The sequence below is a fragment of the Palaemon carinicauda genome, chromosome 20, assembly GCF_036898095.1.
Source record: "Palaemon carinicauda isolate YSFRI2023 chromosome 20, ASM3689809v2, whole genome shotgun sequence".
Lineage (NCBI taxonomy): Eukaryota > Metazoa > Arthropoda > Malacostraca > Decapoda > Palaemonidae > Palaemon > Palaemon carinicauda.
This window is the reverse complement of record NC_090744.1, coordinates 40,956,169-40,980,878: the sequence shown is the minus strand read 5'-3', so window position 1 is coordinate 40,980,878 and position 24,710 is coordinate 40,956,169. Positions and strand designations below refer to the sequence as shown.

At 37.8% G+C, this 24,710-nt stretch overlaps 1 protein-coding gene across 1 annotated transcript in view; it reads right to left on the bottom strand.

Annotated features, from left to right (window-relative positions):
• Positions 1-3,009: 3,009 nt before the first annotated feature.
• The window catches only part of LOC137660297 (mucin-2-like), a 38,847-nt gene continuing 17,146 nt past the window's right edge, over positions 3,010-24,710 (bottom strand). The window contains exons 2-6 of the mRNA XM_068395088.1: positions 9,280-9,595; positions 8,984-9,119; positions 8,345-8,604; positions 8,122-8,223; positions 3,010-7,997 (exon numbers count right to left, since the gene is read on the bottom strand). Coding sequence (XP_068251189.1) covers positions 3,795-7,997; positions 8,122-8,223; positions 8,345-8,604; positions 8,984-9,119; positions 9,280-9,456 — 4,878 coding nt within the window. The 5' untranslated portion in view covers positions 9,457-9,595 and the 3' untranslated portion in view covers positions 3,010-3,794. The remainder of the gene's footprint in view (positions 7,998-8,121; positions 8,224-8,344; positions 8,605-8,983; positions 9,120-9,279; positions 9,596-24,710) is intronic.

Below are 24,710 nucleotides of genomic sequence, written 5' to 3'. Positions count from 1 at the left end.
GTCTTAAATATTATATTGAAACCTGATTTTAAAGCCTTAAATATTTTATTGAAACGAAATTTTAAACCCTTAAATATAATGAAACGTGATTTTAAAGCGCCTTGAATATTTTATTGAAACGTAATTTTAAAGCCTTAAATATTTTATTGAAATGAAATTTTAAACCCTAAAATATAATGAAACGTGATTTTAAAGCCTTGAATATTGTATTGAAACGTAATTTTAAAGCCTTAACTATTTTATTGAAATTAGATTTTAAAGCCTTAAATAATATAATATTGCAATAAGATTTTAAAGCCTTAAATATTATATTGAAACCTGATTTTAAAGTCTTAAATATCTTATTGAAATGTAATTTTAAATCCTTATATATTTTACTGAAACGTAATTTTTAAGCCTTAAATGTTTGATTAAAACGTGATTTTAAAGCCTTGAATATAATATTGAAACGTAGTTTTAAAGCCTTATATATTTTATTGAAACGTGATTTTTAAACCTTAAATATTTTATTAGAACCTAATTTTAAAGCCTTAAATATTTCATTGAAACGTAATTTTAAAGCCCAGTGAAATATAATCGTAAATCTTTTTTTATTTTTTTTTCTTGCAAAAACCTATTATTTTTTAAAAGAAAATTAACCAATGTGTGTTTTCTTCTCGCGGAAACTTTGAAATGATTTCATGGGTAATATCGAACACAAATGAATTAGTATTCCCGGTAATTCAATTGGTTGACGTCATGAATTGGAAGGCTGTGTTTAGTGATCATTAGAAAGAACATTTTGGCAGCTGGGTTGGAAATTAGGGAGTTTCATTAGTCTTCAGTCACAACGTTCTTCTAGATTTGGCATTTTTGTTTTCTTGTTAGAACTGCAATGACAAGGATTAAAAAGGTTTATCAGCAAGTTATATTCAATTTGATTAGTATTTATTTTTATATTTTACGTGGATATCATATTTTGGGCCAAAATATCAATCGACCCCCTTTTGACCCCTAGATAAATTACAACTTTGATGACCCCTGGTTTACACCATGGCCCAGAAAAAGGCCATAAGAGGGGCCATGTTTCCCGTAGGAAATCTTGAATCCCATGCTTGCAGGGCAACAAGATGCTTCAGATGATTAGTGTGAACCATAGGGGCCTTTGTATATGCTAATTTTCATTATAACTGTCATTAGAATCTCTGTCTTATTATTATTGTATGATTCTGTTGGTTTCATTAGTCATTATTCTCTCAATTCTCCTTCCTCTGCTTGTGTGTGTGTTTTTTTTCTTGTTTTTTTTTTTCTTTTTTTACATTCAAGTAAAAAAATCAGATCCCAGCAGGATGGTTTCGCATCATCTAGTGTGCTGTAACTATTTATATTATATTGTTTTTCAATTTTTCGTTCCGTACTTTGTTGACCATGTTGCATCAGTATTTTTTGCAACTATGTGGCCTTGAATTAACAATGAAATATTATTTTTCAGGAAGTCAGGATTCTCACGAAACTGGTTATCTAAAGGTCAGTCATCAACATAGTTTAATTAAGGTTTCTTTTTCTTGAGGCAAAAAATAATGCTGCTGTTTAATTTAGTTTCTTGATTTTTATCAATATTCCTTTTGAGGAATTGTTACGAGAGAAAATCTCTTGTGTAACGAAGTAGGATACCCTTGAGTTTCTTGTATTTATAGCGATAATTTCATACCGCTGCAGTCGATACTTGTTCACCAACAAACTTGGAACACGCCCATTTTAGACGGTATGAGTGGTACAGTTTCTCCCATTGTACACTTCTAGTTTGTCGATTATTTATAACGTTCAGGAGTTATAGGAATTTAATAGTTTGCCTTTTGTAGTAATTATGTAACTCGAATTATCCACTTGTACTTTCTAGTTATATATGAAACTTTTATAAATTTGACGAGTTGTGGTAAATCTAGTTAGTTCTTTAAATTTCCAGTTATGAGTTGGCTAAAAAAACTAAAAAAGCCGTGTTTCTAGGTTTCAGCTTTTTATGCTCACAAGGATTCCATTTGTGTATGGTAAGGATGTTCTAAAGTAGTTTCAACTCAGAAAATTACTGTATTTTTCAGTATGAGTAATGATTCGATTCATTAAAGTTTGGTCTGATGATCTTGCACTGTGACCTGTAGGTTATTTCTATACCATATTAAGACTTGGAAGAGTGGACATTAAGAATTGTTGGACAGCAGGATTAGATATAGACAATAAACGAGATGAATAAAGATAAAAGTGAAACTGAAGGAATATCCAAAAGTTTATGAATTTGACCCATAAGGCCAGGCACTGGGAGGCCATTTGACACTCAAGTGTAATTAGTCGTAGGACAGTAAGATGGAAGAATGCAGGGATGGGGGAGGTTAGAAAGTGAAAAAGGGAGTCCAGATGAGGAAGGCCCTTTATTGTACTGTATAAAGAGCATTGCTAGTACAAGTGAAAGAAATGGGAATGCTGTTACTAAGTTGTCTTATTGCCCAGTACCTTAAGTCATCATCACATATCGCTACGTTTTTGCAATTTACCTTTTCTTTCCATATTTGTAATAATGCTTCAAAATTCCTTTGTATTTCAATTACCTTTTAGGATTATATGCATATGAATCATTGCTAATTTTCTACTTCAGTTCCTGTTTGTTTTGCCACATTGACATTTCCCGTGTTAAAGTTATGAGAAAGAAATAATGTACCTTTTATATAGCTTAATAACGATTTTTTTTTTATTTCTTACTTTTAATGACAATTTTCTATTTGATCATCCATTATGCTTAAAGAATTTATTTCCAACGATCCTTTCGTCAGTACTTCATAAATTTTCCCCTCTTAAAATCACTTAGTCAAGAATTACATAAAACTTCCACAGTACCATTACTTTTCCTAGATTGCAAATTATTAAAATAATAACTGAAACTTCCACAGTACCATTACTTTTCCTAGATTGCAAATTATTAAAATAATAACTGAAAATTTCTCAAGAAATGACAATAAAGGGTTAAGATAAACAATGTTGCCATAATTTGTTTATTTTTAAAAGAATCTACATAATTGAAAATCATCTATGCAATCCCAAATATGTACAATATATTTTTTTTGTATATACAACTGAAGTTCTTGAAACTACACCATTGCAAGACCGTACAAAAATTGTGCACTGATCAGACAAATTTCCAGTGGAAAACTTTCAACTATAAAGAAACAAAAAAGCAATTCGCCAGAAACATATCTCCAGTAATGCAAATTTGCATTACATTAATAATTGTTATCACAGTAAATAGTCGTAACACGTCCACACCAATTACTGCCAAGTTACCTCAAAACGTCTCGTGTATATTCTTCGTGTAAGCCATTAAGGTCATATAAATGGAAGCTTTGTCAATTATGCATAGATATGTGAAATTTTGCATATCGTTAATTTATCACTCTTGGATATGCACAGATAATTCACAGTCATATGCGATATGTAAAGGGAAAGCGTATCTGCAATTTTCAAAATACTCTGAATGATTTTCAGTCATTCACAATCTTGTCCTCATTTATCAATCACAGAAAATTATAAGCAATACTATCAAAAAGACAGCTTCCCTTGAAAAACACTATAGTTTCGTTACCACAGCAGTTCACCATAAAGGCACTTGGATGTGGTAGAAAATTGACAGAAAACTGGAATAAATCACTAAGTTACATGACAAATATATATACTTTACTATACCAAAAGTCTGACAAAACATTATATCAACATATCACTTTATATCACTCTTCCTCCAGAACAACCACCTCTATAACAGCCCTTCCCTATCTATTGTCAAAATAGCGGAATGATGGGGAAGCAGCAGCAGCAGCAGCTGGTGCAAGAGAACGAGTCATATTTTCAATTTTCAGTATAGATGAGGTTTCAGGCAGAGGACCAGTGTCTTTAAGGGGCGAGTTCCCCTTCGAACGACCACTATTGTTCAGTTTTGGTGATTGTTGAGTTTTCACAGAAACAGAGTTGCCCTTTGTAGCAGTTGCTATAGTTGTCTTATTTACATTATTGTTATTTCGCACCTCAGACTGGTGCCTCAGAAGAGATGGATTTGGAATTTGCCGAACTGATGCATTTGCTGGTGACTTTGTCACAGATATACGGTTTACAGACACAGGACGTTTAGTGATTGATACAGTGTTTGTACTAGAGGGAGCAATCTTCACCAAGCCGGGCACATTTTTACCAGAAGAAGGGACTGTTGGATTAGTTGTCGTCGAAGTGGCAGCAGTATTTGGAAGTTTGGTTATGGTAACTTCAGGTGTTGGAGGCGATATTGTTGGAGCGCTATTATCATCACTGGTGCCAGCTTTTAATTGTGCAGATTTTGTCACTTTACTACTGTTGGTTGATGTTGGAGATGTGGTTGATAAAGTGTTGCTGCGACCATTAGTTAGTGGAGTCTGTGGGGCAGCTTTGGAGGTTGGTGAAAGGTCAATTGGGGCTGGATCGTTGGTCTTAGCTTGCGTTTCTGCTGCCTGGACCATAGCAGCCAAGTTGAATTCACGCAAACAGGCTGCAGTACTCAATGTTATGAGATTTCTCATGGCATCTTCACCATAGGCAGACGCCATGTATGCAGCTGCAAAAGCAGGTGAAACTAATCCACCACTTGGATACACAATAGCAGTTTGATTTGCTGAGAATGGCTGCTGAACACTCACTGGGGAAGTTGAATTTGTATTGGTAGTAATAGTATTCGAGAGAGATGTAGTATTTACTGTTCTTTGCTGGTGAAGCTGACGATTTGCCAAATTCTGAGCAATGCTTAATATTGTTGAATTTCCTCCACCTCCTTTCTTACGACCTGGAGACTTTGGTGTTGCTTTAGCATTTGGAGATAACTTCACTGGCCCCTTGGCATCAATACTGACAACTTTGGCATCAGAGCTGTTAGTCACTTTAGCTTCACTACTATTAATAGCATTTGTGCCAACGACTTTGTTTACACCAGGCTTAGTACCACCAACAACTTTGGTTCCAGGATTACTTCCTGCATTTCTACTTGTTATTGACCCATTAGTGCTCACAGATGGAGTTTCTTTTGAAGTTATAGTTGATGTAGCAGCCATCTTTCCTTCGGCTTGGATTGATGTTGGTCGATTTGAAGCAACCGATTGCTTAGAAGTTGTTTGTGAATTCACTTGACTGTTAGCTTTAGAAGTCACAAGACTAGATTTTGTTTGCACTTGTTGGGATGCAGAACTTTGAGGAGGATGTGGACCTGGACTAGAAGATGCTTGTTGGGATGCAGGACTTGATGGTGGTTGAAAAGAAGGGCTTGGTGGTGCTTGGGAAGCTGTACTTGGTGATGCATGGGAAGATGGGCTTTGTGAAGCCTTATGTGGAGCCGGGTTTGTTGGAGCCCTGTGTGGGGCTGGGCTTGGCGGAGCTCTGTGTGGGGCTGGGCTAGGCGGAGCCCTGTGGGGAGCTGGGCTAGGAGGAGCCCTGTGGGGAGCCGGGCTTGGCGGAGCCCTGTGTGGGGCCGGGCTTGGCGGAGCCCTGTGTGGGGCCGGGCTTGGCGGAGCCCTGTGTGGGGCCGGGCTTGGCGGAGCCCTGTGTGGGGCAGGGCTTGGCGGAGCCCTGTGAGGAGCAGGACTTGGTGGAGCCCTGTGCGGGGCTGGGCTTGGTGGAGCTCTGTGAGGGGCTGGGCTTGGTGGAGCCCTATGAGGGGCTGGGCTGGGTGAAGCCCGGTGTGGAGCGGGGCTTGGTGGAGCCCGGTGTGGAGCAGGACTCGGTGGAACCCGGTGTGGAGCGGGGCTCGATGGAGCCCGGTGTGGAGCAGGGCTCGGTGGAGCCCGGTGTGGTGCGGGGCTCGGTGGAGCCCGGTGTGGTGCGGGGCTTGGTGGAGCCCGGTGTGGTGCGGGGCTCGGTGGAGCCCGGTGTGGAGCAGGGCTCGGTGGAGCCCGGTGTGGAGCAGGGCTAGGCGGTGCCCTGTGAGGTGCTGGGCTAACCGATAATCTGTGTGGAGCAGGAGAATTAGGGGGCCGGTATGAATTGCTTGGAATAGATGGGCGAATTGTTGGGCTATTATTAGTGTTACAATTTGCAGATGGACTTGTCTGGGGTGGACCCAAAGGCATTCTGTTGGGTGTTGCAGCAGGACTTCGTTGGGATGCTGTTGTTGTAGGAGTCTTAAGGGACACAGAAGTAGGATTAGATGCTCTTACAGGGGATGGCACTGGTAGCGTCTGAGATGTGTGGTTAGTCTTGGGCTGTGATGAAATTGTGTTAGTACTTGAAGTTGGACTGCCCAGTTGAGGAACTGAAACTGACGAAACTGAAGAGGATATTGTTACTTGATTTGACACAGATGCTTTCCCAGTGGACTGGCTTTGAACTGGAATTTTGACTGTTTTTCCCATTGCTTTCTTGCCAACCATTACGCTATGTTCAGAGTGAGATACTGTGTTAGGAGAACTAGGGTTTGAATTCGGGTGAACAGCAGAAACAGCAGGTGCAAGTTGTTGGGGTTTGGGAACCTGACTTCCTTGGAGACGTGGATTTTGCACTGTTGGTGACTTTTGAGCCGTGGAAACAACAGAACACTGAGAAACTGTAGGACCAGATTGTTGAGAAGTCGGGATGCCAGGTTTTTTACTTTCTTCCGTTACTGATTTAGGGTCTATATTTGTTGGCTGAGAATTATTAGTTGGAGCATTAGAAACCTGACTTGTAGTAACAGCAGTTATTGGTTTTGGTTGAGACATAACTGTAACAGTGGTAGATTGTTGTGGTTGAGACAATGAAGTGTTTGAACTTATTGGTATCTGTAATTCTGTAGCATTCAAATTACTCTTAGCCACTGCTAATTTCTTACTTGGATTTTCACCTGTTCCAATGACTTTTGGCATATCATTCAATCGTTTTATTGCTACTTTAGGATTTCCAATTTTTGGGCCGCTATTTACTCTGTTCTGAACATTTGTATTGGTTGTTGTAATTGAGTTTGTTCTATTTACTGCACCTTGAGTCTGGTTAATAATCTTACTAGGTGCAACTGGTCTGATAGCTCTGATATCTCCAGTCCTTTGATTGCCAGTTTTCATTGCTGCTACTCGTGATGCATTTGGAGGACGTCCTAAGCGAGGTTTAGTGGGAATTATTGGTTGCATTATTGGCTGACTGATGGTAGAATCAGCAAGACCATTTATTGTTGGCCTTACTACTCCTGTTACTGGAAGAGGAGCGACAGGAACAAACTTTGAATTAACAGTATTGGTGGTAGTGGTATTGTTTGTAAAAGTAACTACATCTGTTGACATAAGTGTAACTACTGGGGTAGTCATCTGGACAGTTACAGCAACTCCTTCAACAGGAGTAACTGTAGATATGTTTTCTGTTGATGTATAAGCCTTTGTGGGAACAGCTAAACGTGGAGTTGCATTAGCTGGAGTTGTTTTAGTGTATGCCTGTCGGTGAATGCTTGGTGGTAAAGGAGTTGGTAAGCGTGCGATACCACTGTTTAGTATAGTGCTTGGCAGACTAGGGATATTTATGGCCATGTGAGAAGAAACTATGCCAATACTTGTGGTACATGTTGTATTAGGAGTTGTAGTAGAAATTGCAACACTTGTAACCTGATTCATTTCTGAAACCACTACGTCCTTAACGGAACAATCAGCTTTCTCAGGTACTCCAGCTTTCTCAGGTACTCCTTTACTGTTTGATTCTGTTGTATCTTGATCTCTTCCTGAGACTGGATGAACTTGAGAATGGCTAAGCTGATGAGCAGGTTGCTGTTGTGACAGAGTTTGTTTTGAAGTCTTTGGGACTTTTGGAGCCGGAGCTTCTGGGTCCGTGGCTGTTGAAGTGCGTAAACTATTTGGTCTTGCCCTCTTCCGTGTTTGTGGCACAGCCGAAACCGTATACATTAGCCGAAGAGGAGCATCCTCTGTCCACTTATACATGTATACTACATCCAAAAGCGTTAGCTCACCTACTAAGCAGTCTCCACCGTGCATGATATCAACCTGAGAAAGAAAAAATATAGAAGTTTTAGAAACAATGAGCAAGATCTATGTACTCTTAAACAATGTACTTATATTTTTTTTCAATGAAGTCCATTTTATTACAACTTATATTAAAACTCCTTACCTTGTGTGTTTGTGAAGTCAGATTATACTTGAGTCTAATGAACTTTTCTAAGTGAGAAATTTGCACAGCTGCTGGGCACTTCAGGTAGCGCTTGTGGATAACCTAAAGAAGAAAAAATTATATAACATTATTTCCCCATCCTTATACACAATACTAGAAAACAAACATATGTCCTCTACAACTATAAATTCAATCACTATAAAGGAAAAAGAAAATAAATTACCTTCGCTGGCATTTTTTCTTCCTCTTTTTCCTCCTCCTTCTTTACATCTTTATTTACCCCCAATCCTTCTTTGTCATCCTCCCCAACTTTCCCCTTCTCCAGCTGACCATTACTTATTTTCAGCGGTTTCAGACCATGAAGATGAGAAAAAGACGAGTTTGTTGGGGCTGAGGGAAGGTACTCCAGTGAGAGAGAAATTTGATCATCAACATGGAAGAAGTGACGCCGCTCTCTCAGAGATTGCTCGGTTTTATCTCCACCTAAGGAAACGAAATGCGATTTTAAATGAGAACACAGTTCCTCCATAAATATTCTTAAACACATTTCAACAACTAAGCGTTGAACAAATATGCACCGACTTTACATAACCGTGGATTAAAATTCAAAACTTGTCACTGGTAAATAAAAATCTATAGTTTGAGTAGAGCAACCAAATAAGAAAGAAATAAGTTCATTCAAAAGCATAAAATAAGCCAATGTATCAGCAGTGTTAACTTTTGTATTCTGTATCTAAAAATGTTTTGTGTCAAACTGGCCATTAATCAATTTAAACTGCCTTTATTGATAACTGCAAAAAATATAACTTCGTTATAATTCCTAAAAATCAAAATGTCATCTGAATAATTCTTATTTTCTAACCTGCTTCTGGGTGTTCCTTGTAGAATGATGAGCGCCGATTCATCTCCGAATGGAACAGGTCTGGCACCAGCTTAAAAACTACATCCTGTAGTGTTCTATCCTCTCGCAACGACATGAGGGGCTTCGTCTTGTGTACCTATATAAAATATTACTGAGATTAAAAAAAAAAGAAACCGACAAAAATATAACTGAATCAAAAAATTTGTACATAATGAATACTGTACATATAATAGTATGTACTTGTCTTTAGTTTAATTAAAATAAAATAAATACAAGCAGACTTCGTTATAACTAACCTGCACGTCACATATGGGGCAGAACGACGAGGCTTCCAAGTATCTAACGATGCAAGTCTTACAGAATGTGTGAAGACATTCAATGATTGTAGTGGCATCAACAAAATAACCGGAGCAGAGAACGCACACCAAGTGCGCGTTCAAGTTGGTCAGCTTGACCCTTCTCAAGGGAGCCATCTTGGCTGTCACCACACACGAGTATCTGGACAGACTGCTCTCCGTTAATTCCTAGTGGTGGCCAAGGTGGCCTAACCACACACTCCCTGAAGAAACGCGACCCCTGTACTCCTGAAGGTCACCCATGTACGTAAAACACCTAGAAAGAGAGAAAGAGAAATGCTTACTATTTCGGCAGTTATAAATAAATTATAAAGTTTATCAGTAATGCACATAAACATCGCCACCTGAAATGCTACAGGGAAATCTTTTTTACCAAGGTAACGAAGCATTATTAATCTTGGTTGATGGTAAAATACACTTATTTCAAGTCCCTTTGCCCCTTTCCCTTGTAATATAGGCCCTTTCCCCCCTCCCCATGTAATATAGTCCCTTTGCCCCTTTTCCTTGTAATACAGTCAGTCCTTTTGACCCCTTTCCCTTGTAATATATTCCATTTGCCCCTTTCCCTTGTAATATTGCCCCTTTCCCCAGTAATAATAGTCCCCATCCCCTTGTCCCCTTGTAATATAGTCCCTTTTTCCCTTTTCCTTGTAATACAGTCAGTCCCCTTGACCCCTTCCCCTTGTAATATAGTCCCTATACCCCTTCCCCTTGTAATATAGTCCCTATACCCCTTCCCCTTGTAATATTGCCCCTTTTCCCCCCTTCCCCTTGTAATATAGTCTCTGCCCCTTCCCCTTGTAATATAGTCCCCCCTTTGCCCCCTTCCCCTTGCAATATAGCCCCTTTAGCCCTTCCCTTGTAATATAGTCCCTTTGCCCCTTTCCCTTGTAGCATTGCCCCTTTCCCCAGTAATATAGTCCCTTTGTCCCCATCCCCTTGTAATTATATAAAGTCCATTTCCCCCCTTCCCTTTGTAATTTCAAGTCCCTTTGCACCTCTCCCTTATTATATAGTCCCTTTGCGCCTCTCCCTTATTATATAGTCCCTTTACTCCATACCTATTGTAATATAGTGCCTTTACCCACTTCCCCTTATAATATGAATTCCCTTTGCTCCCATCCCCTTATAATTTAAAGTCCCTTTGCCCTTCCCTCTTCTAATTCTAAGTCCCTTTGCCCCTCCCCCTTGTAATTTCATGTCCCCTTGCAATTCTAAGTCCCTTTGTCCCTCCCCTTGTAATTCTAAGTCCCTTTGTCCCTCCCCTTGTAATTCTAAGTCCCTTTGCCCCTCCCCCCCTGGTAATTCTAAGTCCCTTTGCCCCTCCCCCTTGTAATTTCAAGTCCTTTTGCCTCTCCCCATTGTAATTTCAAGTCCCTTTGCCCCTCCCCCTTGTAATTTCAAGTTCCTTTGCCCCGTCCCCCTTGTAATTTCAAGTCCCTTTGCCCCGTCCCCCTTGTAATTTCAAGTCCCTTTGCCCCTCCCCCTTGTAATTTCAAGTTCCTTTGCCCCGTCCCCCTTGTAATTTCAAGTCCCTTTGCCCCATCCCCCTTGTAATTTCAAGTCCCTTTGCCCCGTCCCCCTTGTAATTTCATGTCCCTTTGCCCCTACCCCTTGTATTTCAAGTCCCTTTGCCCCTCCCACTTGTAATTTCAAGTCCCTTTGCCCCTCCCCTTGTAATTTCAAGTCCCTTTGCCCCTCCCCTTGTAATTTCAAGTCCCTTTGCCCCTCCCCTTGTAATTTCAAGTCCCTTTGCCCCTCCCCTTGTAATTTCAAGTCCCTTTGCCCTCCGGCTTGTAATTTCAAGTCCCTTTTTCTCCTCTCCCTTGTAATTTCAAGTCCCTTTGCCCTCCCCCTTGTAATTTCAAGTCCCTTTGCCCCTCTCCCTTGTAATTTCAAGTCCCTTTGCCCCTCCCCCTTGTAATTTCAAGTCCCTTTGCCCCTCCCCCTTGTAATTAACAAAGTTTATTCTTAACATTCGATAAAAACAAACGAAAGAACACCCTTACGAAAAAATACCGTGTTTCACAAGAATCTGCTTTTATCAAATATTCAGCTAGAAGAGATTAATTTACGATTGATGAACTAAGGCACAACACAGGCCTGACAGGGGCTGAGTTTCTACTGATGTCCTTCATTATGCTCATAAGGAACAAATCCACAATAACAAATCCACAATATATGATTTTATGATTAATTGTATGGTTATAATGCAGAATATATCCAAATTTGGGGATATGGTCATTGCAGCATGTCATTTAGACTAAAATCTACCTCTGTTCCAGCTTAATTTCTTTCACCTTGCTACCCAGCCTGTTTAATTGTTACTGCATAGTGCAAATTTTAGGTTCTTCAGTTTTATAATGAGGTCTTAGTAATTCATTTTGCTGTCCAACTACTCTTAAACTAAATTTCTTCCATGTTGTGGTACGATACTGAATATCCTAGTGGTTCCACAAACCAAATTTTCCTAAATCAAGTCATAAATCACATTACTGGTATCTGCCAAAGATTGATTGATATATTGATTTAGGAGTTATCTGGCATCCTAGCATTTAAGGTCACTGACGCCAGGCAAGGCAAATTCGACGGTAAACTCTGCCTGGCACCGGAGTGAGATAATTGTTCAATATTCTATCTCGCTCAATTGATGCGACAGGTTTTGCCTATTGAACAATGGCCTCGCCTGGCCCATGAGTCTACTGTAAACGTCAAAACAAAAGAAGGAGAGAGTAGGGTGGCATGGAGAAAGGGTGGGAGGTGGTGTATGTCAGCTTAAGCGACGAAATTTCGCTCGATTGACAAGAATCGAAGCCATGAAAACTGTCGGCTTCCTTTCAGATTTCCGTTTGAATGATTTGAGAAACCATATGACGTGTGTGGATATTTTTAGAAACAAGACTGCAATAAAACTTTGATATATATATATATATATATATATATATATATATATATATATATATATATATATATATATAGATAGATAGATAGATATGTATATGTTTAAAAATCTTAAAACTCTGATCTGTAAAGGAAAACAACAACTAGAAATTCAAGTATAATTATATGTTTTTTACCTGCCTGTTCGGGGAGGGTTATATTAAAAGAGAAACTAACACTTTATCAAGTCATGTAAACAATATTTCTTAACCAACATTAACCGCTTTACCTTATTCCATTTCCCCAAGAAGTTGAGAGTTCCACAAAAATCAAATTATCATTAGACAGTAACCAAGAGAGGTGGGATGGAATCGGGGTCAGCACCGTTGTGATCTTTAACCTAAAGAGAAGGAATGAATGGGAAGTCTTTGTGGTAAACCACCCTCTGAACTTTCTCTTCATTTTAATAAAGCCCCATACTTACAAACGCATGCGCTCATTCAAGATAATTTTTTTCCATTTGCGTTCCATGTTTGGTAATAAGAGACGTAAAAATATATATTTTTTTTTGGGGGGGGCACAACTGATAACAAAAGTTAATGCTTTATTCAAAAACATTATTTTTCATTTGCGTTTCATGTTTGGTATCAAAAGACGTCAAAGGAGTGTTTTTTTTTTTTTTGGGGGGGGGCACAACTGATAAAAAAAATTAATGGTTTATTCAAGAACATTATTTTTCATTTGCACTTCATGTATGGTATTAAAAGACGTAAAAATCATTTTTTTTTTTTGGGGGGGAGCAGCATATATCTTTATTTTTACTTTATGACTGGTAAAGAAAAAAATTGTCCTTAATAAATTATCAGAAGATTTTAAGCTAAAGTGGTAAATTAATTCCATGGTCTATATGGAAGTGGGTTATAGCCATCGTCGTAATCACTGAAAAAAAATATATGCATCAAAACCACGTTAAATAAGGACCTATTGATATTGACTTCTCAAACTTAAGTTTGCGAAGTTCAATTGCGATGCATGACAGAAAAGCTCAACCTGTCAAGTCCGCGACCTGTCTTGACAAGGTCATAATTCCGAGGATTTCCTGGCATTCATGAGAGAAAAGACGTATTCACGGCTTTCAAATCTTGCATGAGCTGCCTTTACATATCAGGGGATCTTTGATAAATGACAAGACTATGTAGGCACAGAACAAGCGCTCAAATTTCGTAAATAAAATGTTGAATAACGATCTATTGCAAGTTGTATCAACATTTTTTTTCAAGTTAAAATTCAGTGGTTTACTCCTTACCCTGGAGCAGTAATTTAAAGCCTCCGCTTCCAAACAATGAATGAAACCATTAGACTGGAATGGAAATACAAAGGATGTTGAGACCAGATAATAGCGAAGCACTGACAGAAAAAAAAAAAAACTCATTTCTAGTATTCCTATCATAATGAACCATAGGCTGTAATATAGAAAAGATGAAAGAGTCCTTGTTTTACATAAGGTTAAAATAATTTACAATGAACGACAAAGATGCTAAATACAAATTTGAGAAATGTCAACGTAACTATTTGGTATCTTCAATGAATTTCAAATTGAATTCCCAATTTATCAATTAATCTCAATTTCATAGTTACATCTGATAACCTACAATATATTTATCACGTTAGTATAGACGTTTGTAATTGACAGTTGATTGATCAACTGTTACTGTTATTCGAGACTTATTGATCAACTATATATATATATATATATATATATATATATATATATATATATATATATATATATATATATAATATATATATATATATATATATATATATATATATATATATATATATATATATATATAAATATAAAATACACACACATAGGAAGATCACTCTTCAAACTCGTCGCTGCTTTACGCAATATTTAACGTTAAAAATCGCACCATCTTTCTCTTCAACAGCAACAATAATAACGGAGACACCTATGCACATGCAATCCGTGCATGTTCATCCCGACACATTACGCATAGCTAAACCGGCAATGCATCTGTCTATCCACATCAGTTGATTGAGACGGAGTATGGGTCGTCCCCAGGTTGTTTCTCGGCCCTCGGCAAACACACGCGAACAGAGGGGCTGGGGACGACCCCGAAGAGCTGCTGTTGTGTGGTGTCCGCACCCTTCATTGATACATCGTGGCGGAGAGAGAGAGAGAGCGCAACTTTAAAAAAAACAAATGGAAAATTTAGTTATTTTACGAGATTAACCTCATTATATATTTTCGTGTTAGAGATGATGTGTAACCAAAGACTTCAGGTTTTTCCAGCCTGCGTCTGACGATTTTTTTTAAATGAAGCACTAACGAGTAATGAAAATGACCCAAGAAACTTTTTAAAACTGGAAATAACGTAAAAAATATTTAAACATCTTCTGAAAAGTGGTAATCTTACCCGTAAAGATAAAAAGTAAAACAAGACGTTTATTTGGATGAGTCACGTTTAAAATTTAACTAAATTCATATTCAACTTTACTTTCAGAATACCAGTTTACTTGAGTGGGTAAAATGAATAATTCAACGTACTTGTAGTGTAAAGCAACGCGCATGCCCATTAAGCAGAAGTGTTTTTAACAATCAAGAAATAATATTCCAAAACTATACAAATAAAATACAATGCGATTACTGGTTATAATTTTCTATTTATCTGAAGAATGAACAAGGGGTATTAATATCTATGCTTTGTGAATTACTGAAAAAATTCTATATATACGAAATACAATCTTTAAATTCTATACAAATAATAATTAAATAATTCGAAGCACAATATTTGTAAATTTTATACATCAAATAATCTTACGTAATTCGAAGCGCAATCTTTTGTAAATTTCATCAAAATATAATTTAAATAATTCGAAGCACAACCTTTGTCAATTTCATACATTTACAATTGAAAAAAAATCGTCAGCCATGTGAAAGTTGACATAAAATATCAGTCGCCTACTGTGAAAAACATAAGTCTGGCTCACGTCTAATGTCCAAGGACAAACCCAATGTGAAAGGTCAACTAGGATCCATTATAACCTGGTGTAATGGAGCAAGGGGGACAGTACCACCTGCTTGTGACCACAACACCAGGCATCATAACTTGACCAAACGCTTAACTGCCCACTCGTCCTCGACCGAAAGTGTATAGACTACAAACAAACCTGACTAACCATGGTAGTCACTCAACACTTTAAGCAAAATCAAATTGAGATAGTCACTTTAACACTTTTGGTTCTACTAAGTTCGGATAGCACTTTGCTTATACCAACGGGTTGATGATTGGAAAAAATTATCGTTGAACGCATTGATATTGCCCTAACTTGCGGAAAAGCAATAATAAATATAAATTTTAACACATTTTACGGGAACAAAGGATATTGTATTGAGTGGGGGAGGGGAATCAGGTTTTAAATACATTTGCAAACTAATATACCTAACCGATCGAGTCTCTCTCATTATAGGGTACGGAAAACCTGAGTGACACCTAATTCAAACTGTGTCACTAGGTGACTATGATATACGCATTTTACGGCCTTATTCCAATCCTCTCATTAATTCACCCCACGTTAATTTTCCCTTCCTTTTTTATTTCCTTGATCCTGGATCGGAGTTTCTATTTATTGTTTGGTGGAATATACTGTAGGTCCACACCAGGCTTCTTAATCCTTTTTACACTTAGAGCTGGCAAAAGGTCAGTGAAATCTTAATCTCAGCTTATTAAAACAAATATTCACGATTACTCCTTTACTACGAGGCCGCAGTTTTAACTGTAAAGTTCATCATTTATGGGAGAACGTATGCAATTTACTAATGCATAGACGTGAAGGTATTTAATTCCAATAAAAAATATCCTTCTCCGGTAGGGAGAGCTACACAGGTACCACAACTTTTTTTCCCCAACTACAAGAAAAATTAGATAAAAAATGTGTAAAACCAAATAATCGTGAACGATTGTGCTCTTCGAATACAGACATGCGCAGACTCATTCCCTTGACCTTTTATTTTGTTTTTCTATGCGAAATAATGACACCAACTGACAATTGGGGCTTGCTCCTTAATTTTTATATCATTTGCAAATTATACACACTCCATCCTCCTATCTGCATCCCTATTCTATTTAATAATAAGCATTATCAGCGAGTTCTGCTTATTTACCTTTGACTTTATTTTTTTTTTAGAAATATATTTGACAACACGTCAGAAAATCAAGGTCATAAAGAACTAACTGAACAACGGTGCCAGAGATTAATATCTAGATCAGAATTAATTAATTTAATACACCGCACGTTCTTGTCCAACAAATTAGGATGAGATTCAGCTGCTGAATATCAGACAGAACAGAGAACAATAATCGAAACAAGGCAAAACTAGAGGGGTACAGACCTCCGCCGAATCAGCTTATTTCTCGACTTTGACCTTGGCCCTAACATGTATTAATTGGCGTGGATTTTCATACACTCAAATATGAACCAAGTTTGGAGTTTGTGACAAAATGTCGAAACTTATGGCTGATTACGTGAACTCGGCATTTTGCTTGACCGTGACCTTGACCTTCCAAAATTTAATAATTTCCGGCTTTTCACATAAGTTAATCCCTGCAAAGTTTTAATATTATACGATTAAAATTGTGGTCAGAAAACTGTTCACAAACAAACACTAACAGGAGGTAAAACGCAACCTCCTTCCAACTTCGTTGGAGGAAGTAATGAAAGTGTTAGGTCTCTTAACAGATAAGATAAACAAAATTTATTCTAGTCCAATCTCTTTAAATGACACATTGTCATTTTTCAACAAAGTATAACGTAGATTTTCCCATGCCAAGAGCTCTTAACCAACCTAGCAACCAATTTATCATCCCAAATCCTGTGCACAAAAGAGGCGAGGGAACCATCCATTTAATCCCACTTTATTAACAGAGGCAACCTTTTCTCAAAACGTAAACAGGATGGAGGAGACCGTGATTTGCAAAATCGAAATTAGGCATCACGTTGCCTTATTGATTTCTTGACGCAAAAGATAATATCAAGTAAGATTCAAAATAAAGTATCTTATTTTAGACATTAAAAACAAATTATTTTAGGCACTGAAAAAACTGTTTGGGCATTTTGGACGTAAACAAAACAACTGCAACATGAAGCCATTTCATAATAGAAAAAATATTTTGGGCATTTTGGACGTAAATAAACAACTGTAACATGAAGCTATTTCATAATAAAAAGCGGAAAAACGACTACACAAATTGAATAAGAAATAAACGAAAAGCAATGCAGCGAACTCAGTTATCAAACCATACAGCCATAACCCCCTGCAGTACTCTAAAGTCAAAGAGCGAATTGCATTAGCGACTATCACCCCCCACACCACAGCAGCTACTCTCTCAGTCAAGTGAATGAACTGCTTGCAAAGGGCAACGCACCCGGCAACTCGTTGGCTAGTTCGGATCGAGCTCTGCAGGCTCTCTCTCCCCCTTTCTCCAGCCATGTTATCATGATCGAGTAAACTCACGAGTGGAAGAAAGATTCGTAGTTTCAATATTGTAACCACAAAGAAATCGCAAACATGATCTAAATGGCGTAAGGAGGATTCCCTTGCGTATAGGGGGAATGGAGATATAAGATAATCTAACCTCCTTGGCTAAATCAACACAGTCTGAGTTTTCAGAGAAAACTTCCAGGCTTCCTTTTTTTTATTACACTACTTCAATCCTTAAATCTACATACAATATTCAACTGTATTGGGAACACAATAATGTCTTTCACAAATCAATTGTTTATTTTTTTTTCTATCATCGATTTTCCAATTATTTTTCCGATATCTCCCCCTCTCTCAACTTTCATTCCATTTTCGCATTCCTTCCACAAGAAAAAAATAATCTTTCCCCATCCCCCAAATCTTCCCTCCACCCCCCATTAATTTTCCACAATCCCCTCCCCCTTCTTCCCCCAATTTTCTCCTTATTTCCTGGTGCTCGGCAGACTGACGCCTCCGGTGACACAAACAGCGCCAGAACCGGAGGGAACGAACGGCATACGAGAGAGAGAGAGAGAGAGAGAGAGAGAGAGAGAGAGAGAGAGAGAGAGAGAGAGAGAGAGATGACGGGATGAGGATGATGATGATGGCAATGGTGATGAGGGAGATGATGACAGAGACCGAGGTGAGGTTGGGAGGCCAACCAACATACGGTAGCGTTAGCAGCAGCAACAGCTAACGGAACATTCAACTCCCCCGCTACAAACACTCCACACTTGCTGCTGCTACTGCTGCTGTTACTGTTGCTTCTGCAGCTACTACTGCTGGTGATTATGCAGTACACTTACACTGCTGACCGTTATCATGTATGCAAGTACACAACGATTTAATGATAATATTAATATCTGTGAACTAACGTTACTCTTTTCTATCAATTTTGAAAGTATCAAATGAAGCAAATGGAAAAATATATTTGTTTTCGCACATAACGGCCAATTCAGTAAGTGATGCTTAATGATTACTCCGACAATTCAAGATATTTTTAATAAACAACCTCAAATAGAGAATTAAATTACATATTACATCTGACAAGACTTTTTTGATAAAACTCCTGATAGGCACAACGCAGTATGCCAAAGAAATTCTATTTTTTTTTTTAAATAATTCACAAACTAAGAATTGAAACACTACGATCCTAGTGACAAAAACAATGATAATATATGCAGAATTACACCACGAACCACAACAACAAAATGGAGAAGTCGTAAGACTCTGCAACCAACGCTCGCGGGAGAAATTTCAATTCCGTGACTTTCTCTAAATTACTCTGACCTCCAGTTACGCGTCGGCGACTTGCTCGTGAAACATCACACCCAGCCCAACAGACCCCCCCCCCCCCAAACCCTTCAAGTCAGTCCATAGAATGAACTCTACCTTCTCAGTGCAACAGACGTCACGAAATAGTGGCAGTTCATCTCTCTCTCTCTCTCTCTCTCTCTCTCTCTCTCTCTCTCTCTCTCTCTCTCTCTCTCTCTCTCTCTCTCTCTCTGTATTAATTCATATGAGACTTCACTTCAAGAACAATGAACACAAGCCATGGAATTCAAAAACTCTGTCCCAAGGTCTATAGAATACGTGTGTTGAATAAGAAACTTTACCTACGATTAAACATGTAAGCAATATGATCTTAATCACAGATAAAAGTCAGAACACACGCATCACAGTCATATTAACCACCTCAATGGCGGCTTTACTTTATATAAACAAACTCCCCTATTCCACCCTCGAGGGACAGGTAAGACTAAACAATCACGAGGATATAGTTTTTTTTCTAACTCAGGTGTCAGTCGGATGTTTTAATCATTATTACATAAAGCTTTGGCCTTTGCTTTCTTTTAAGTTTACTTCGGCCCTTTTTAAGATTTTCAAGAAGCGACGCAATGGTTTGCACGCCTCTCTGAACTGCCTTGATCTTATTAAGTTTGTAACACGGACTATGACGTACTTGAAGCTTTAGCATTGGAAAGTATGTAACTCAAAATATCGAAAAGGTTGCAAAAACTAGTGTCCCCGTGCATAAAAAAACACTCTCAACCTTATGAAAAAATAAAGTATGTACAGCCTGAAGGAACATCATGAAAAAACCATGCAAGTCCAACTTCCCTTAAAATCAAACACTTGCAGATGATGTGTACAATTACCCCATTTTCCTCAAATAAGTTTGGAAACTTATAAATCTTTAACTCCCCATGGTCCTAATAACTTCAAGTTGTGACTATAACCCCATAATTAATAAACAATCACTTCATAGTAGTACGAATCGAGCTAAGCAAATAGCTTTATTCGCTTTGTTACTAAATTAACACTAAAGTTGTCCAACAAAACTAAAGCTTCCAACTTACAGACAAAGAATGGATCATCTAATGCAACTCTTAAACATAATCACGGATGACATTCCAAGAAATAATGAGTAATATATGATTTTACTCTCCAAGTACACACCAAATTAAACCTTATTACAAAGAACTTATTTTCTATATAGCATGTTGAAAAAAAAACGTAAATTTAAATATATCCAGATACTTAGATTGCCCTCGTAAAAGAAATTTAGATTTCATTGTCAGTTCAACCATTTAAAAAAAAAAAACATGAAATGTCACATCAAAATGAAATAAGATTTCTAGACTTGGACAAATACTTTCAACAAAACATTACTTCAGTTCCAAACATTTTGATTAGAGAGAGAGAGAGAGAGAGAGAGAGAGAGAGAGAGAGAGAGAGAGAGAGAGAGAGAGAGAGAGAGAGATTTTCTGGCAGCCACGTTCCATCCCAAAACTAAACAAATTTCCTCCAAAATCTAACAAGACAAAGAAACAAAGTTTTCAACGTCAATGAACTGGACGATCAGATGAGGAGGCTGTAGACTTTTCCTGTCTACGTCATCGCATCAATAATTCTTTGGCACCAAGACTCGCTCCTCCCCCTAAAAAGCTGCTGAGAAAAGAGGGAGAGAGATAATTCCCCCAAAATTACTTTGGGTGAAAAAAAATGATCAAACAGTAATGTTCATCTCTAGTAAACGTGAAAGAATTTTGTGAATTATCATCATTTGTGATAAAAATAACTTTCTATAGCACAAGGTAAACCATAAAAAGAATGCTATCAATACGGAATGAGTAAAGAAGAATCGTCTGGGAGAAGATATAGTTGAATAGTTTGGAGAAAAACATTTTATCAAATAATATGAAGAAAAACGTTTTCAATCCTGCAGAAGCATTTTCTGTGGAAATTTAAATTCGAGGGAAAAATCAGTTTAGGCCTTAGGCGCTTATGGGGTGAAAGGGATTATTACATTTCCCCCTCCCTCTGACTTGCAGGGAAACGAAGATTCAAACGAAATTATAGTCTCGTGAGGTAGTTCAACTTTGAAATACCAAATTCTACTACAATATTCTTCTCAACCCTTTCTTACTCTCCATGCTCTTTGAGGCTTCGTAATTTTCACTTCATCCAACAAGAAATACAGATGCAAGGATAATCAAATTAACAACCATAAAAAACTACTACATTCTTAACCTTGTTATCATAACCTGCTTCTGACATCTGGTCCTCTCACACCATTCTTATGACAAATATCACATCAAACATTCTTTCCAAACCCTCCACCACCTCCCCCTTTACGCAGCAGAGGTAAAAGACCCTGGAAGGTTCCGGTGCGTATCAACAACGCCGATTATGATGACTAGCGGAAATTTTCTGCAGCTCTGCTGAAGGGGGAGGGGGGGGGGAGAAAAGGGGAGGAGAGGAGAAGTGAGAGCACCCAGCAGCGTCCGCCGTTGTTCCGGTTCGCCCTTGACCTTGGTCTTGCCGTCCCGTTTCAACCCCAGGGGCGCTTCACGAAATAATCCACGGGGCCCTTTAAGACCACATGATGCACACCATTGTAGGGATGCTTTGTGGGCACCGGCACGCTGAATAAACTCCCCCTTAACACGAGTAAGGTAGCTCGGAACCAGTCGTCGGTAGGCTGTGTGAGGGAGGACGCATTTCATATGAGATGTGTGTGAAAAATATTGACGACTGAAGGGTAAGCGAGGAAAGGTTATTCCCATCCTACTGCTTTTTTTTTTTTTTAATTAAAGCTTTTTTTATTGAAGAGATCCACCGGCTATTTCCCGCATACATCTAAAATTGATCCTAAATCCCAATCACTGCTTAAACATTTCTACTAATACCAACAATGAAACGATATTTACCAATGTGCAACCAAGGCCAACAGCTCCCAAAATGTTTTGATTACCGTATGCCAACCAGATAATCCTTTTATCACATGAGAGTTTACGTTGAAGAAGTTTGCTGGCAACAATTGTAGATAAGACTGAAGATATAAAGGCGTCAAAATGAACCAAAAATGCTATTCGTTTTTCATATGTAAACATAAGATTAAATATATGATTTATAAAAAAGTAAAGATCAAATTCTCTCTCTCTCTCTCTCTCTCTCTCTCTCTCTCTCTCTCTCTCTCTCTCTCTCATATACCTGGCAAGTCTCGTAACAATGGAAGATTTTTTTTTTGTGAACCGTCTCACTCACCCCCATTGAATGCTCGGGATGGTCAGAACGACGAAAAGGGAGTGCGAGCAAAAGAGAGTACGAGGGGAGAGGGAAAAAAAAGTGGAAGGAGAAATGTGAAAAAGGATTAGGCAAAATGGAGTATGTGTGAATGGCCTATGCGGTGAAGAGGGCAGAAGAGGGAGAGGAAAATAAACGGGAAACACAGGAAGAGCAGGAAAAACACTTGGTAGGGAAGAAGGAATTCCAAAGTAGGGAAGATGCAGCTAGTTAAGCATTAAAGTGGGTGAGAAATTTAGTAAAAATATGCAAATGTAAATAAAGAAATGCTTATTTCCGAAATTTAGGAAGGAGAACAGCATTCCGGAAAAAAAATAAAACAAAAAATTCATATATATGCAGGCATGAAAAAAGAGAGCTTGGTGAAAGTGGGGATAAAAAAAAATGGTCCGTCAACTCTTCCCTAAAAAAAAGTAGAAAATTCTTAAAAGGGGGCGAAATAAAGGATACTACACTGTTGTTTTTTTCCCTTCGAAGTGAATAGAAAGCTCATATGCCCAGTGAAAGGAGGGGGAGAGAGAGAGAGAGAGAGAGAGAGAGAGAGAGAGAGAGAGAGAGAGAGAGAGAGAGAGAGAGAGAGAGAGAGAGTGAGTGAGTATTAAAAACTACCTGAATCAGTAAAACTTTCATCTAAAGAAAAATCAAAGTCAAAAGATGGTACCAATATGTGATTTATCTAGGCCATAGAATGAGGCATAAATTCTACCAAATGTCATACACAGCAAAGAACATAACCGAGAAGATTAAAAAAAAAAAAAAAAAATAGCCCGAATATGAGCCCTGACCCTTTTTCCCACAGTGATCCAGGGGAAAAAGCGGAGGGAACGGAAGTAGTTCAGATACAAAAGATACATAGCTTACATGAAGATGTAATTTACATGGTCATTCGCATCAGGCTTGTTTTAAAATCTCGGAAATTATCGAACCTTTAAATTCATTTTATTGAACACACAGGTCACAAAAACAAAAGGGTCCCTTTCCATCTTCATGAACTGGCTCCTGACATCTCTCTGGACTTGTAGATAACCAGAAACTGGAACCCATCCCATAAATATGTTTCCCGAAAATAAGTCGACACCCAGAAAATCCTTTTTCGTGATATATCACCAAGTAGACAACGCCACTTGAGTATTACAGACTTTCTATTGTAATATATATCCATCGATACAGGAACTTTGAAGTGTGTGTGTGTGTGTGTGTGTGTAGCAAGGACAAACAATAGACTAAAACAAAAACAGCAGCACATTAACAGGTGTAAAGCAACATATGTAGTCCAAGCATTTACGTGCTGAAACAATATACGGTTTCGACGAACTGCAACTTACGTATACCATATTAATAAAACACTGACTGGACAGCTGTTTAGAATCCAGTGATATAAAAACGAAGGTTACTACAGTGATGGTAATTTTTTAACACATAAAAAACTACCCTGAATTTCTCACAAGTACAATAGCAAAATACATTAAAAATCTACACTATAGAAGATTATAGTTCTCTTATTCAATTTATGCTTTTTATTTTTATCAATGTTCTTTCAAAGCGGAATGGTAGATCATTCCAACTACCTAATTCAGGTATTTGCCGTCGTCTTCCTCCTATTCGAGAGAACACCTGCATTTTTTTTAATAACCAATATTATTGGGTTACAATTGGTATTTTCAAAGATGACTGAAATAGAACTCGATTTTGCACTTTGATTTTACTTCAAAGTAAATATTTCCATTGCTTTATATTTTCTACTGAAACTTTACTCACCACAAGATACTGTCGTTATTTTCCCGTTTATCAAGCGAACACGAACACTTACATTTTTCAGTTTCTTGTTTTTTTTTTAAGTCACTGTCAATTTTTGCAGACAAAAGTTGAAATATGAATTATAATTTCTCACTATTTTAAGCTATATTTCCAATTTATCACAGAGTTTATTCACAAAAAAAATGCCTACATAGGCTACAGTATACTGATTTTGTTCTATCACTTTGTTTATTCCTTTACGTAACTTCGCACACGATGCACTAATTAATTTTCTTGTGTTATATTTGTTTTAATTATTTCAAGTTTCATTTTACTTCCATTGAAGAATTTTTTCCTATACATTTCCAAATTCACTCGAGTCTTTTTCCGATCTTCGGTGTCCATATTATTAATTACCTTGGCAATTAACATTGAAATAAACTCCCATTTACTGGTTTAGAGAACAAGTTAATACATTTAATGCCACGCTGGAGATAAAATTTCAAATCCAGAGTTCACTTCCAAAATTATACCCACATCAAGCATCAACCCACGAATGAAAATATGATTTCAATATAAACACTCATTTTCATATTTACCAGTTACATAACAAATT